The sequence below is a fragment of the Oncorhynchus masou genome, chromosome 4 (assembly GCF_036934945.1).
Source record: "Oncorhynchus masou masou isolate Uvic2021 chromosome 4, UVic_Omas_1.1, whole genome shotgun sequence".
Lineage (NCBI taxonomy): Eukaryota > Metazoa > Chordata > Actinopteri > Salmoniformes > Salmonidae > Oncorhynchus > Oncorhynchus masou.
In genome coordinates, this window is record NC_088215.1 from 3,349,520 (window position 1) to 3,363,619 (window position 14,100).

General features: G+C 40.9%; 1 protein-coding gene and 1 long non-coding RNA gene across 2 annotated transcripts; one reads left to right on the forward strand and one right to left on the reverse strand.

Annotated features, from left to right (window-relative positions):
* Positions 1–1,179: 1,179 nt before the first annotated feature.
* Positions 1,180–9,444, reverse strand: LOC135521757 (gastrula zinc finger protein XlCGF57.1-like). Its single transcript, XM_064947464.1, has 2 exons — positions 8,881–9,444; positions 1,180–3,658 (listed from the first exon to the last, which is right to left on the reverse strand). The coding sequence occupies exons 1-2, from the start codon at positions 9,212–9,214 to the stop codon at positions 2,448–2,450; spliced, it is 1,545 nt and encodes a 514-aa protein (XP_064803536.1). The 5' UTR covers positions 9,215–9,444; the 3' UTR covers positions 1,180–2,447.
* A 687-nt stretch (positions 9,445–10,131) lies between these two features.
* Positions 10,132–11,087, forward strand: LOC135521873 (uncharacterized). Its single transcript, XR_010452619.1, has 3 exons — positions 10,132–10,298; positions 10,703–10,744; positions 10,856–11,087. It is a non-coding gene; the product is annotated as an uncharacterized LOC135521873 (long non-coding RNA).
* The last annotated feature ends 3,013 nt before the right edge of the window (positions 11,088–14,100 follow it).

Sequence of the window (14,100 nt, forward strand, 5' to 3'; positions counted from 1 at the left end):
TCTTTGGTGAAGGAGGTAGCGGTGAGACACTACGTCCCATCCCCGCTAAATCCTCCACCAAATCCCTCATTTCGACCTCGAGGAAGCCTGGCAGGCTGTCCCCCCACTCCTTCCCCCCATCCCCCTCCCCTCCCACCTCCACTCCTCCCTCCTTCTCCGTCACTGTCCCCGTTCCCTCTTCCACTCCTTCTCGTACCACTGTCCCCTTCTCCCTCTTCTCTGCTCCTCCACGTTCTTCCACCTTTTTAATCTCTCCTTTTTCCTTCTTTCCATTTTCTCTCCTCTTTCTTTTCGCCTCTTCCTTCTTCCCTTCTTCTCTGTCCTTTCCCCTGTGCCATCCGTACAATCCGCATGCGTCCTCTCTTTCCTCCCCCCATCCCCCGCTCCCCCCCCAGCTGCAGACACGTATGACCTGTGACGAGCCGGGCAATCACGCCACAGGTGTGCTCTTGAGCCACACCCGTGGCAAGCCTTGGGTTCGTCACATTCCTTGGCCTCGTGCTCTTCCGACCCACAAAATCGACACCTCTTGGCGCTGCACGAGGCCAGGATATGGCCATAGGCCACACAACGCCTGCAGAACGGGGGCTGACGTGCATAGTAGTGTTCCCCTGTCAGACCCCAGGGAGAACATCGCCGGAGGATGGAGGTAGCCATCGACACTCTTCGGGGACTCCCTGAGTAACGCCTGGAAACCACTCTTTCCGTTCCAGAAACCCAGGGAGTCCCTGAGGTACCTCGCTGAGGAGACATTGTCCATGTACCTCCCCAGAAAGGCCCTCACCTCTTCATCTTTCACATGCGGATTGTACATGGTTACGGTGACCACCCTGAAGTTGTTCTTCGCCAGGCTGGTCACCGCATAATGGCACAGGGGTCCCGTTTTCTCCGCTTCCTTTGCCATCTTCATCACTTCGTCATGTTTTTCTTCTTTGTGAAACGTCACATCGAAAGCCTTCTCAATCGGGTTCCCTTGAAGGCAGAGCAATTCCTTCACCTCTATCCTGAGGCATCCCATCAAAATGGTCCTTCCAAATGTCTCTCTACTCCACGGCTCCATCTCCTTTTCAGTCCAGTCAAATCGTAAGGTATTTGCCATACCAATCCCTGGAAAAGATCGTTTGCTTGTATTGATTCATTTAAAAAAAAAAAAGCTCTCTTCAGAAAGAAGCTTCAACCTGAAATGAAAAACATCTTTAATAGGAAAAGGTGGAGCAACTAAAGGTGTTGACTCTCCACATCTATCAAGACAACTGGAGCACTGGGCCAGACACTCTTAAATAGAACCTGGACCAGCTCGGGTGATACACCTTCCCACTAATGAGACGGACAAGCCAGCACAGGTGTAACACATACTGACTAAGGAGGTGACACCAATCAATGCGTGCTACGTGTTAACGAGCTATACACGCTAAATTCCAAACTCAAAACATAAATGGAAAAACCAAAGACTGTAACACCTTAAAAGAATGCGCACCACCAACAGAAAACAACTTCCATTTCACATTATAATCAACTACAATACTTCACCTTCTACAATATTAACATGGTGTCTACTGGCAGGCAACAATTAAAAACAAGAAAAAACGTGTATTTTTTCCATTTCGAAAACTCACTTGCTTCTAGAACTCTCGTCCCCTTGGAACATAACTCATCTCTAATACGGAAAGTCAAAATAATTTGTGATCCATGGACCGCACTGGCTAAATACAAAACACAAATCTTTTTGACTGCCCAATCTTGAGACAATCAGAAACTAAGTTGTCCTCACCATGGACACAAGCACCAAAAATTGTTGTTTTGACAAGAAGCAATAGATCACTGATATCGATTAAGGGGGGAGATCAGATTGTACTTGCTGTTGAAACTAACATCTAAAAAAACACATGGAAATGGGAGATATCTTTTAGCTCACTGGTTAGAGCACAACCTGCAGAAGACAGTCGGCTACATTTTGGAGAGATGCATTTCAATGTAGGTGTCACTAAACAAAGGAACGCAACACTTATTTGTCATAACTCATCAATATCATGTTGAAATCAATTGTGTCGAGAAGAGGGAGATGAGGTTGCACGCCCTGTTAAAACTAACAGCTCAAAAACCACACGGAATCTGGGAATAATGTGTACATCACTGGTTAGAGGACAATTTGTAGAAAACAGCTCGCCACATTTTGAAGTGTTGCATTTTGACTCAAGTGGGACACCAATGTGGTAAGTGTAACGGCTCTTTTTGTTCGTCACTTTTCTTAAATCTCATAAATAATACTCTTCCATTTCAGAACTGGATTTTCCCCCTGAGGCTAATATCCACATCATGCTGAAATCAATAGAACAGGGGGTAAACGTTTAGGGTTCTACATTGTGACATCATTAAAATACTCCTTCTACAATGTTACAACATTCTACATTGTGAAATCATTTCATTGATACCATGAAACAAATCTTTCATGTATGTATTTTCTGATGTTTGATCAGAGATCTTTTTTCAGAGTATCTCTGGTCACACTGATCACAGCTATGAGGTTTCTCTCCTGTGTGTGTTCTCTGGTGTATCTTCAGAGAGCTAGACTGAACAAAACTCTTCCCACATTGATCACAGCTATAAGGTTTCTCTCCTGTGTGTGTTCTCTGGTGCGATATCAGGCCATTTAGCTGAGTAAAACTCTTGCCACATTGAGTACAGCTATACGGTTTCTCTCCTGTGTGTGTTCTCCGGTGAATCTTCAGTTCCCCAGATTGAACAAAACTCTTCCCACATACAGTACAGCTATAAGATTTCTCTCCTGTGTGTCTTCTCTGGTGTGTCTTCAGAAGGCTAGATGTAAAAAAAAACTTCCCACATTGAGTACAGCTATAGGGTTTCTCTCCTGTGTGTGTTCTCTGGTGAAGAGTCAGGTTGCGGGAACTAGCAAAACTCTTCCCACATTCATCACAGCTATACGGTCTCTCTCCTGTGTGTGTTCTCTGGTGTGTTACCATGCTTCTTAGCTGAGTAAAACTCTTTCCACATTGATCACAGATATACGGTTTCTCTCCCGTGTGTGTTCTCTGGTGTGATATCAGGCTGGTTGAATGAGTATAACTCTTCCCACATTGAGTACAGCTATAAGGTTTCTCTCCTGTGTGTGTTCTCTGGTGAAGAGTCAGATTATTCGAAAAAGCAAAACTCTTCCCACATTCAACACAGCTATACGGTTTCTCTCCTGTGTGTATTCTCCGGTGTGATATCAGGGTGCCTATGTGAGTAAAACTCTTCCCACATTCATCACAGCTATACGGTTTCTCTCCCGTGTGTATTCTCTGGTGTGATATCAGGTTGCTTAGCTGAATAAAACTCTTCCCACATTGATCACAGCTATAAGGTTTCTCTCCTGTGTGTGTTCTTTGGTGTACAATAAGATGGCTATATGTATCAACACTCTTCCCACATTGAGTACAGCAATAACGTTTCTCTACTGTGTGGATTCTCTGATGCATTTTAATGCCTGCTGATGAGGTGAATCTCTTCCCATAGTCAGAGCGGTGATGTATCTTCCCTGTGGGTCTCTGCTGGTGTTTCTTCAGGAGTTCTGATCTGGAGAGACTCTTCTCTGCCTCGTCAGCATCATGAGGTTGTTGAGGCTCCCCAGAGGGTCCACGATAGTCACGTCTCTCTCCTGTGTGAATCACAAAGTCATACAGATGGTTAAAGGCCCACAACAGCAGAACTCCACTGTAAAAGGTGATGCCAACAGCGTAGCCATGATGTTGTACAACAATTGACGTATGTAATGATTATTTGACATTTGTCTTAAAATGAGCAAGAATAGTCATATGTTGTCTTGTTTTCACATTAGTATTAACATCTAAGATTGTAGACTAGAAATAAGTTATTAATGTTGTTGAAACTCTTAGCAGTGTGCCAGACGACTTTTGGTCTCCAATATAGGCCCCTTTCTGTGTTTGCTAAAATTGTATGTAGTATATCTTCCTGGAGCAAAAATGGTGAGCAAAGATTTTAGTTTTTCACAATGTATTTCTGAATGGGGGAAACTCAGGGGAGTAACCTCCATTTCCAGGTTGCTAATGACTGCATTTCACACTACTTTGGATTATAACTGTAAGGCTCATTTGAATGTCCTGCTTAATATAATGTTTGTGTCATCATCACAAATCAACCGCTTTGTACATAACAAACACCAACCAGTAAAATGCTTCTTGGCTTTTTCATCAGCCTGACAATGAGAGTTTGTACACTGTTTGCTAAGTTGTTCCACCTAACTATACCATACACCTACTGTAGGACCCATAATTATACCTAACAATAACATAGACCTACTGTAGGACTCATAACTTCACCTAACAACAAATATCGAAAAACTGCTCTGTGTGAACAACAGCCTATCCATCTAGGAACAGTTCTCTACACATTATGAGCTAAGTATCTCTGTTAGTCTGTTTGGACACGAGACCCTACTATAAATCAAGCAGACAATAACATAAACATCAATTTGTTAGGAATGTTGGATCCAACATGGAGCACGGCATAACCGTCTTGACCAGAGTGAAGAATGAAGAAGCACTTTGGTTGTTGTTGCATGTCTTCATATTTGTCATTTGACTGGCATTCAGAAAATGATTTCCTGGATCAGCTGAAGATAGTTGAACATGTGACAGTAACTAAACAGCTACAGTATTAAGAATTGTGTGTAATTATTGAAGAACCGCATTAATGACAGTATCCATTTGAGTGTTGTCAATAAAGCTAAGATTTAAATTTTTTTATATATTTCACCTTTATTTAACCAGGTAGGCTAGATGAGAAGCTGCAGCGATCGGTAAGCTGCTCAGATACCTGATGCTTAAAGTTAGTGAGGCAGATACAGTGGGGAGAACAAGTATTTGACACACTGCCGATTTAGCAGGTTTTCCTACTTATAAAGCATGTAGACGTCTGTCATTTTTATCATAGGTACACTTCAACTGTGAGAGACAGAATCTAAAACAAAAATCCAGAAAATCACATTGTATGATTTTTAAGTAATTAATTTGCATTTTATTGCATGATATAAGTATTTGATCACCTACCATCCAGGGTTGTGTGTCTTATTTATTTAATCAAACAGCGTGCTTAAAGCATCAGACAAGTTCAGTACATATAGATTTTATAAAAACACATGGGGTGATTGGTAGAAAGAACAGATGACTCTTGGTTGACCAAGAGTTATTTTTGTTGGGGACAGCACTGGAACATGATTCTGGGGCTCCCGAGTGGCGCAGCGGACACTGCATCTCAGTGCTTGAGGTGTCGCTACAGACACCCTGGTTCAAATCCAGGCTGTATCACAACCGACCGTGATTGGGAGTCCCATAGGGCGGCGCACAATTGGCCCAGCGTCGTCCAGGTTAGGCAGTCATTGTAAATAAGAATTTGTTCTTGACTGACTTGCCTCGTTAAATAAAGATGTAACAAAAAAAAATATATATATATATATATATATATATATATATATATTATTTTTCATTTTTTTAATCGGCAAAATCGCTGTCTAAAAATACCGATTTCCGATTGTTATGAAAAATTGAAATTGGCTCCAATTAATCGGCCATTCCGATTAATCGGTCGATCTCTAGTCATAATGATAGTTTAACCAGGTTTCTAGGCTATATAGTATATTCTAGAATTGCCAGTGAAGATTTCCTGTGGGGCAAATTATTAGCGCTGTTGATAAGTCATTGTATAATATAAAGCCAATTTATTTTCATGACCTTACATTAAAGGCAAGACATACCTAGATTCAATTACCTTCATAAATTGATTTGAAACCTTTGTTTTAAACCCTTCTCAAAGTTGGTGCCTTGACAGATTTGTAAAAAATTGTTTGTCATGAAACACTATTTTATTTTAAATGTAACCTTTATTTAAGTAGGCAAGTCAGTTAAGAACACATTCTCATTTTCAACGACAGCCTAGGAACGGTAGGTTAACTGCCTCGTTCAGGGGCAGAACGACAGATTTTCGCCTTGTCAGCTCAGGGGACTCAATCTTGCAACATTACAGTTAACTAGTCCAACGCAATAACGACCTGCCTCTCTCTCATTGCACTCCACTGCGAATGCAGTAAGCCAAGGTAAGTAGCTAGCTAGCATTAAACTTATCTTATAAAAAACAATCAATCATAATCACTAGTTAACGACACATGGTTGATGATATTACTAGATATTATCTAGCGTGTCCTGCGATGCATATAATCTGACTGAGCATACAAGCATACAAGTATCTAAGTATCTGACTGAGCGGTGGTAGGCAGAAGCAGGCGCGTAAACATTTATTCAAACAGCACTTTTGTGCGTTTTGCCAGCAGCTCTTCGTTGTGCGTCAAGCATTGCGCTGTTTATGACTTCAAGCCTATTAACTCCCGAGATGAGGCCGGTGTAACCAAAGCGAAATGGCTAGCTAGTTAGCGCGCGCTAATAGCGTTTCAAACATCACAGCCTCAAAGTAGTGTTTCCCCTTGCTCTGCATGGGTAACGCTGCTTCGAGGGTGACTGTTGTCGTGTTCCTGAATCGAGCCCATGGAGGAGCGAGGAGAGTGACGGAAGCTATACTGTTACACTGGCAATACTAAAGTGCCTATAAGAACATCCAATAGTCAAAGGTTAACCTCTTTCAGCTAGGGGGCACTATTTTTATGTTTGGAAAAATAACGTTCCCAAAGTAAACGGGCTATTTCTCAGGCACAGATGCTAGAATATATGTCAAAATATTGTTTGAGAGTATAACAGAACTGATATTGCAGGCGAAAACCTGAGGAAAATCAAACCAAGAAGTGGCTTCTTTTCTGCAAGCTCCATGTTCCATAGCCTGCCTTCGCTCCATTTAAAGAGATATCAACCAGATTCCTTTTCAGTTTCAGGCTTTTATTTTGAAAAATTAGCGAGAAAGATAACATCGCGTCAGGTGTTCGCATGAGTTTTGCTTGCGCAACAGATCTTGGCAGCCATCGTCTCTCCCGCTCCTACCGAAAAAGACAGTGCCGGGTGATATTATCGATTATATATTTTAAAAACAACCTGAGGATAGATTATAAAAAAACGTTTGACATGTTTCTGTGGACATTACAGATAATATTTGTAATTTTCATCTGCGTTGTCGTGACCGCTCGAGCCTGGGGATTTCTGAACATAACGCGCCAAACAAACGGAGGTATTTTGGATATAAAAATACTCTTTATGGAACAAAAGGAACATTTATTCTGTAACTGGGAGTCTCGTGAGTGAAAACATCCGAAGATCATCAAAGGTAAGCGATTCATTTTATTGCTCTTCTGATTTTCGTGACCAAGCTACTTTGATGCTAGGTGTTCATAATGTTTTGTATAGTGATTGATAAACTTACACAAACGCTTGGATTGCTTTCGCTGTAAAGCATATTTTCTAAATCTGACACCACAGGTGGATTAACAAAATGCTAAGATGTGTTTTGCAATATTGCACTTGTGATTTCATGAATATAAATATTTTTAGTAATATTATTTGAATGTGGCACTCTACAATTCAGCGTTTGTTGATGACAATTATCCCGCTAAAGGGATGGGTAGCGTCATATAATTGGTCATATAATTCCTATAATAACTACAACCTAAAACTTTGCTTTCTTACATAGCACGTTGCACTTTGACCTTCTTCTCCAACACTTTGTTTTTGCACTATTTAAACCAAATTGAACATATTTCATCATTTATTTGAGGTTAAATTGATTTTATTGATGTATTATATTAAGTTAAAATAAGTGTTTATTTAGTATTGTTGTAAGTGTCAAATCGGCCGATTAATCGGTATCGGCTTTTTTGGTCCTCCAATAATCGGTATCGAAAAATCATAATCGGCCGACCTCTACTTATGACCTCATGGATGAATTCTAGAATATAATATATAGCCTAGAAACCTGGTTAAACCATCATTATGACAGCATGGATGAATTCTAGAATATACTATATAGCCTAGAAACCTGGTTAAACTATCATTATGACATCATGGATGAATTCTAGAATATACTATATAGCCTAGAAACCTGGTTAAAACAATCATTATGACCTCATGGATGAATTCTAGAATATAATATATAGCCTAGAAACCTGGTTAAACTATCATTATGACAGCATGGATGAATTCTAGAATATACTATATAGCCTAGAAACCTGGTTAAAACAATCATTATGACATCATGGATGACCAGTCCTTGTATTCATAGTGTAGTGAATTCAGGGGGTTGCCCTTTGCTGAACTCAAACCTGGGTCCAGTGACTGTCAAGCCAACGCCTTATAACCGTTACGCCAAGATCTCTGAACTTCTTGACATGGTCACTAGGTGTTGGGTTACGTTTGCTACAATAGCTTTCTCTTTGAATTTGAGAGTGGTTACACTTCTCCTTCCCCTATCCCTCAGCTGTTCACCAAACCACGTATCTGGGCAGTCATTTTGTTGCTGTATAAAAAACCCACACAACCCAGCAATAACAAATCTGTCATTCCGCCACTGTTCTGGTAATAAGATGATTATGAGGTTGGAGAAATGTAACTAGACAGACAGACCTATGGATGCAAGGACTGACCACCCATGATATAAACATGATAGTTTTAACCATGTTGAGGCTATACAGTGTTGATTTACATTGTTTCTAAACATGAGAGTAAAAAAAAGCTTATTTGGTGAACTGACGGGGTAAAACAGTTGAACTAAGCTCATGAGGCATGTGTTATATTTTTCAAGAATCCATGGCTATAAATAATTTAAAAGTCTAAATATGGATGTAGCAATTGCAGATTTCCACTTTAACACCAAACATCAGTCCAACAACTGCAGAGTTTTTGCCTCTGTTTTTAAGACAGTACTTACGAGTGTTAATCAGGGAACGGTTTCTCAAAACCATCTTATGGCTAAATTCATCGTTAGAACCATTGGATGCCTTAAGACGCGTTCGGGAAACCGGGCCCAGATATCCAGTTTCCTCATCTTCTTCCTCCTCCTTTTTCGGTGTAACAGTCATCTCATCCTCCTCCTCTTTCACGCCATAAATTGCATCTTCCTCTTCTTTTACTGTAACATCCTCCTCCTCTTTCACACTGAACGAGTCTTCCTCTTCTTTCACAGTGACGGCCTCACCCTCTACTTCTTGTTTTACTGCGATATCTTCCTCCTCTTTAGAAGGAGAGTAGCTTAGTGACCGCATGGTCGGGGCTGTTAGCTAGCTAGGCTAATGCTAACTTAACCAGCCCGCTAGCTGAATAATAACAACACCGTAAATATGTAATTCAATCGGATAACTAAGTAGACGACATAAGTGGGTTTAAAACACAGTGGCTAATATACACAAAAGAGTCTAAAGAGCTTTATTGGTTCGGCTGTTTTGTCGAGCAGGCTACCGAGGTGGCTGACTAACTGTTGTTGCTGCTGCTGAAAGAAGCGTTCCGTCCACTAGAATATACGTCACACCAACAGCATAAACTTAAATTCCCAGACCGCCCTCAGCTGACTGGAGTGGGTAACGCAGTTGAGTAAAAATTTTATTTTGTTTTCAAACAACAAGTTTAAGGTGCAGGACGCCTGAGTTTTTACTCATCAGTGTAACAACACAGTGTGGGTAAAGACTTAGTAACTTAGTTGTATTGAAGATCTGGTTCTCTATAAGCACAAACAGATATGTTTTTGAATTATAACATATGTATTAATTTATTTCGGGATTCTGGGTAATCCACAGCAGATTTATGGAGAATTGCTGTGGGTGAGTTGAAAATTGAATGGTCCCGGGATAGAAAAGTATAAAGTTGACATTACATCATAAAATCCACCTTTTACATCCTACATTAGCAATTTATGTTTTAGTAACTACTGTTGTTGTTTTGGTGTCAAATAAGTCACTCTTTATATGTTATTTGCCGAATCTCAGTTTTCCATGTGGGTTTTTGTTACGGAGTCTAGTTGATAGGTATTTGACTAGCCGGACTGTTCCCGGACTCCACGTGTATGGATTTGTACAATGCACAAACAAGGCTATTGAACTTGACATTGGTGTCTGTGTTTATTCATTTATATTTACTCAACTGCGTCCAGTCAGCAGATGGACTAGATGCCGCTTAAAGACAGACACCAATGTCAAGTTCACCCAGGCCATATGACACTCAGGCTATACTCTATTTTTGAAAGAGTACATTAACCAAGACCATACGTACATTTATGACAGCTGGACGTACTATGGTCAGAAGGATACAGGAAGAAGAATGTAAGCAAGATAACTGATGACTAACACGTGAAACGTAAGCATGCAATGCATACATTATTTTTAGGACGTGAAAAGGGTTCTACCATCATTATAACCTAACCAAAAGCAGATATGAGCGTTAGTGGGCGTGACCAAGCAAGCTCGGAGATGAAAAGAAAATAATGGAGAAAGGTCAAGGGAAGCTATTTCCATATAGAGGGAGGGGACTCTATACGTTATGCAAAGACAGAATCCTATAAAGACAGGACTCTGTAATATGAGAATTTAGTCTCTTTCCATGGGGGTGCTCGGCCCTGTTATGTTTGTGATAGGGTCCTTCCATGGAAGGGCTCAGTTTTGCTACTTTGTATTAAAGTCTTTATTGAATTCACAAGTTCTTGTAAGAGTATTATATTTCTGAGACAATTCTCCACAACAGTGTCCGTTCATGTTTTTCAGCATAAAGTACTCTGCAGCCACTTAGTGTGGTGTGGACACCAGGTGAGGCCACACACAGATTCCCGTTGAACACTGTCACTTTAACTACCTTAGTTTGTCAATAACAGTCTCCTTCACTTCATTCCTCTCTCCCCTTCTCCCTAAATCCTCTAGGTTATATCAGCTGTGTCGGTGAACCCCTCCTGCATCTGAACTGGCTACATCGAGGGCACAGCATGATCAGATGTGAGAGGTCACTTGGTCAGGTCAACAGTAACTATTATTAAAGAGATGCTTTACATTGAAATACAGATAGAGATGCAGTAGTCCCAGAGTTAATGATCCAAGGTCAGTTTATATTATACAGGAAGTAGTATTAAAAGAGGTTTTACATTGAAATACAGAGATGCAGTAGTCCCAGAGTTAACGATCCCAGGTCAGTTTATATTATACAGGAAGTATTATTGTCAAGTAGAGTAGGCCAGAAGGCCATACTGTAAAACCTAACCTCTATCAAAATAAAAAGATGGTGGAGCCACAAAAGTTCTTCTGTGCAAGGGTGTTTATTTACATAGTGATTCCGGAACAAAAACAACAGTACTGCCATCAAAGGTATACCTTATGGGACCGCTAAAAACAATGTTGCCCCATTCACAGCTCAATCCAAAATGCCTCCCCATGAACTGAAAGGCTCCTTTTGTAGGGCTAGCCTCTCCGCTCAGAACAATTAACACTAATTAATTAAGCAATTACCTACATTTTACCTACGATAAAAACCTACATTTTCCATAAACTAAACATACTAAAGGATATACATTGCAACACGTTTTTAAACAATATCACCACATAACATTTACAAAATGATATCACTACAGACAGTGTCTTTCAATATGCACATTTACATTATTGTGCCATTTGGGACAGGCACTACAAAGTCAGCCCAATTTCCTTTGCTTGGGTCCTTATCCAGCATACCCGGAAGCTACAGAGATGGAGAGAGAGGAACAGAACAAACTAACAACGCGCTCATCCACAACATAGATAAGTATAATAAATATTACTTATATTAAATATGAACATTGACACGCGTGAAATGTATGCACTAAGACAGAAGTTAACTTGTGTGTCGACCCACATTGTTAACTTATCTTATAACGGAGCAGGGAGGAGTAATGAATGTGTGCGTGCGTTAAAGAACCAAATGCTGCCCGCGACCAGTGACGGACTTCAACGTCACAATTATTAAAGAGATGCTTTACATTGAAATACAGATGCAGTAGTCCCAGAGTTAATGATCCAAGGTCAGTTTTGCATTTCACCTCCTGATTGATGACTAACAATGTTAGAATAAAAAATAAAAACACAAGGCTTAAACATGTTCTCTCTCTCCATCTGTCTCTCGTCTGCAGATATGTTTTCATGTGAGAGGATGCCAACCACCAGTCCCATCATTGCCACCTCACCTGCTTTTAAGATAGCAGTGTCTCTAGTTGGCCCAAAGGTTATGTAATTGGTATTTAGGTAGCACTGTGCTTACCTCCTATCCTTTCTGACTTTTACACCTCTCCCGCTACCTCTTTCTTTATAATGCACAACATCTGTGCATTGAAGTACAGATTGAACTTGTATTTATAACTCTTGGATAATGAGCTTTTCAATAAAGCGTTTCACATTCTCTACTGGTTGAGATGAAGTCTAATTTGATTAAATACTACACTTATCCTGTGTTTATCAGATCAATGCAGATGAAGGTCATTGCCTTCATCCATTTCCGTTCCAATTTTCTGGAAGCTTGCTTCAGAGCTCAGGTATTTCCTGTGTACCAGGGAGCTAGTTTCTTATGAGAAAGGTTTTTAGTTTTTAGGGGTGCAACTGCATCTAGGGTATTGTGCAAGGTTAAATTGAGTTCCTCAGGTGGTTAACTGATTTTTGTCCTCTGGCGTCCTTGGGTAGACAGAGGGAATCTGGAAGGACATCAAGGAATCTTTGTGTTGTCTGTGAATTTATAGCACAACTTTTGGTGTTCCTTGGTTGTGGTCTGAGCAGATTATTTGTTGCAATTGCAAACGTAATAAAATGGTGGTCCGATAGTCCAGGATTATGAGGAAAAACATTAAGATCCACCACATTTATTCCATGGGACAAAACTAGGTCCAGAGTATGACTGTGACAGTGAGTGGGTCCAGAGACATGTTGGACAAAACCCACTGAGTCGATGATGGCTCCGAAAGCATTTTGGAGTGGGTCTGTGGGCTTTTCCATGTGAATTTTAAAGTCACCAAAGATTAGAATATTATCTGCTATGACTACAAGGTCCGATAGGAATTCAGGGAACTCAATGAGGAACTCTGTATATGGCCCAGGAGGCCTGAAAACAGTATCTAAAAAAAGTAATTGAGTAGGCTGCATAGATTTCATGACTAGAAGCTCAAAAGACGAAGTCGTCATTTTTTGGGGGGGTGTAAATTTAGCCTTAACGTCGGTAGCCCTGCCCCCTGGTAAACAGTGTATGATCGCTGGATGATTCGTTTTAAGTAATACTGTGGGTAATGGAGTCGCCAATGACTAGAGTTTTCAATTTGTCAGAGCTAATGGTGGGAAGCTTCGGCGTCTCAGACCCCGTAACGGGACAAGAGAGACAAGAGAAGGCTCGGCCTCTGAATCCGACTCGCTGCTTATTGGGGAAAACCGGTTGAAAGTTTGTCGGCTGAATGAGCGACACCGGTTGAGCATTCCTACAGCATTTCCTTCCAGAAACCGTGAGAAAGTTGTGGCGAAATCTGCACGGAGCCTTCACCGTGCACTGCCACTTTAAGAGCACATAAGCAGTAAGGAAGGAGGAGATAAAGAGAGCTCATTCAGATCTTTGGGGAGGGGCTCTTGGCTGGTGCGACAGGTTGATTGTGTGTGCTGTGCTGCAGAAGTTTTGTTTGTTTTCAGCATTTGTAGTTTATAAAGTATTTAACTCAATCATCGGTGTGATCGCTTTAGAGCGTGGTTGTTTTTGTTTGGGACCGCGCCCGTTATGGATCGCATGGATTAGTAGCAACATTGTTGCGAAGCTTTAACATACAAACCAACAAACCATCAGACAGTCAGACCGTACACCGGCAGGCCTGAAGACCACAGCTAAGATTTATCTTTTTCTCTCTCTTTCTCTTCCCTCTCGTTCCAGTGCTTTACCCTGCAACAGACTCTCTATTTTTCAAATGCACTTCCCATTGAAGTTCATTAGAGCTGGACTATTATTGCCCTGCCAGAAGTATTTTGATGGACATTTTAGTTAAAAGGGAGGTTGCTTACAGGTTGTGTATTGTTATGTGAACTGTATTGAGGTGAGGTGTACTAATGACATGTGGCCGAGAAGACTGGACATTTTTAAGGCCTTTGTTGTGTCGATGAACACCCCCCACATTCAT

Coding starts and splice junctions, on each gene's coding strand:
- LOC135521757 (XM_064947464.1), bottom strand. CDS start 9,214: ATGCGGTCACTAAGCTACTCTCCTTCTAAAGAGGAGGAAGATATCGCA. Junction 3,659..8,880: donor CCGTTCCCTGATTAACACTC/GTAAGTACTGTC, acceptor TGATTCACACAG/GAGAGAGACGTGACTATCGT.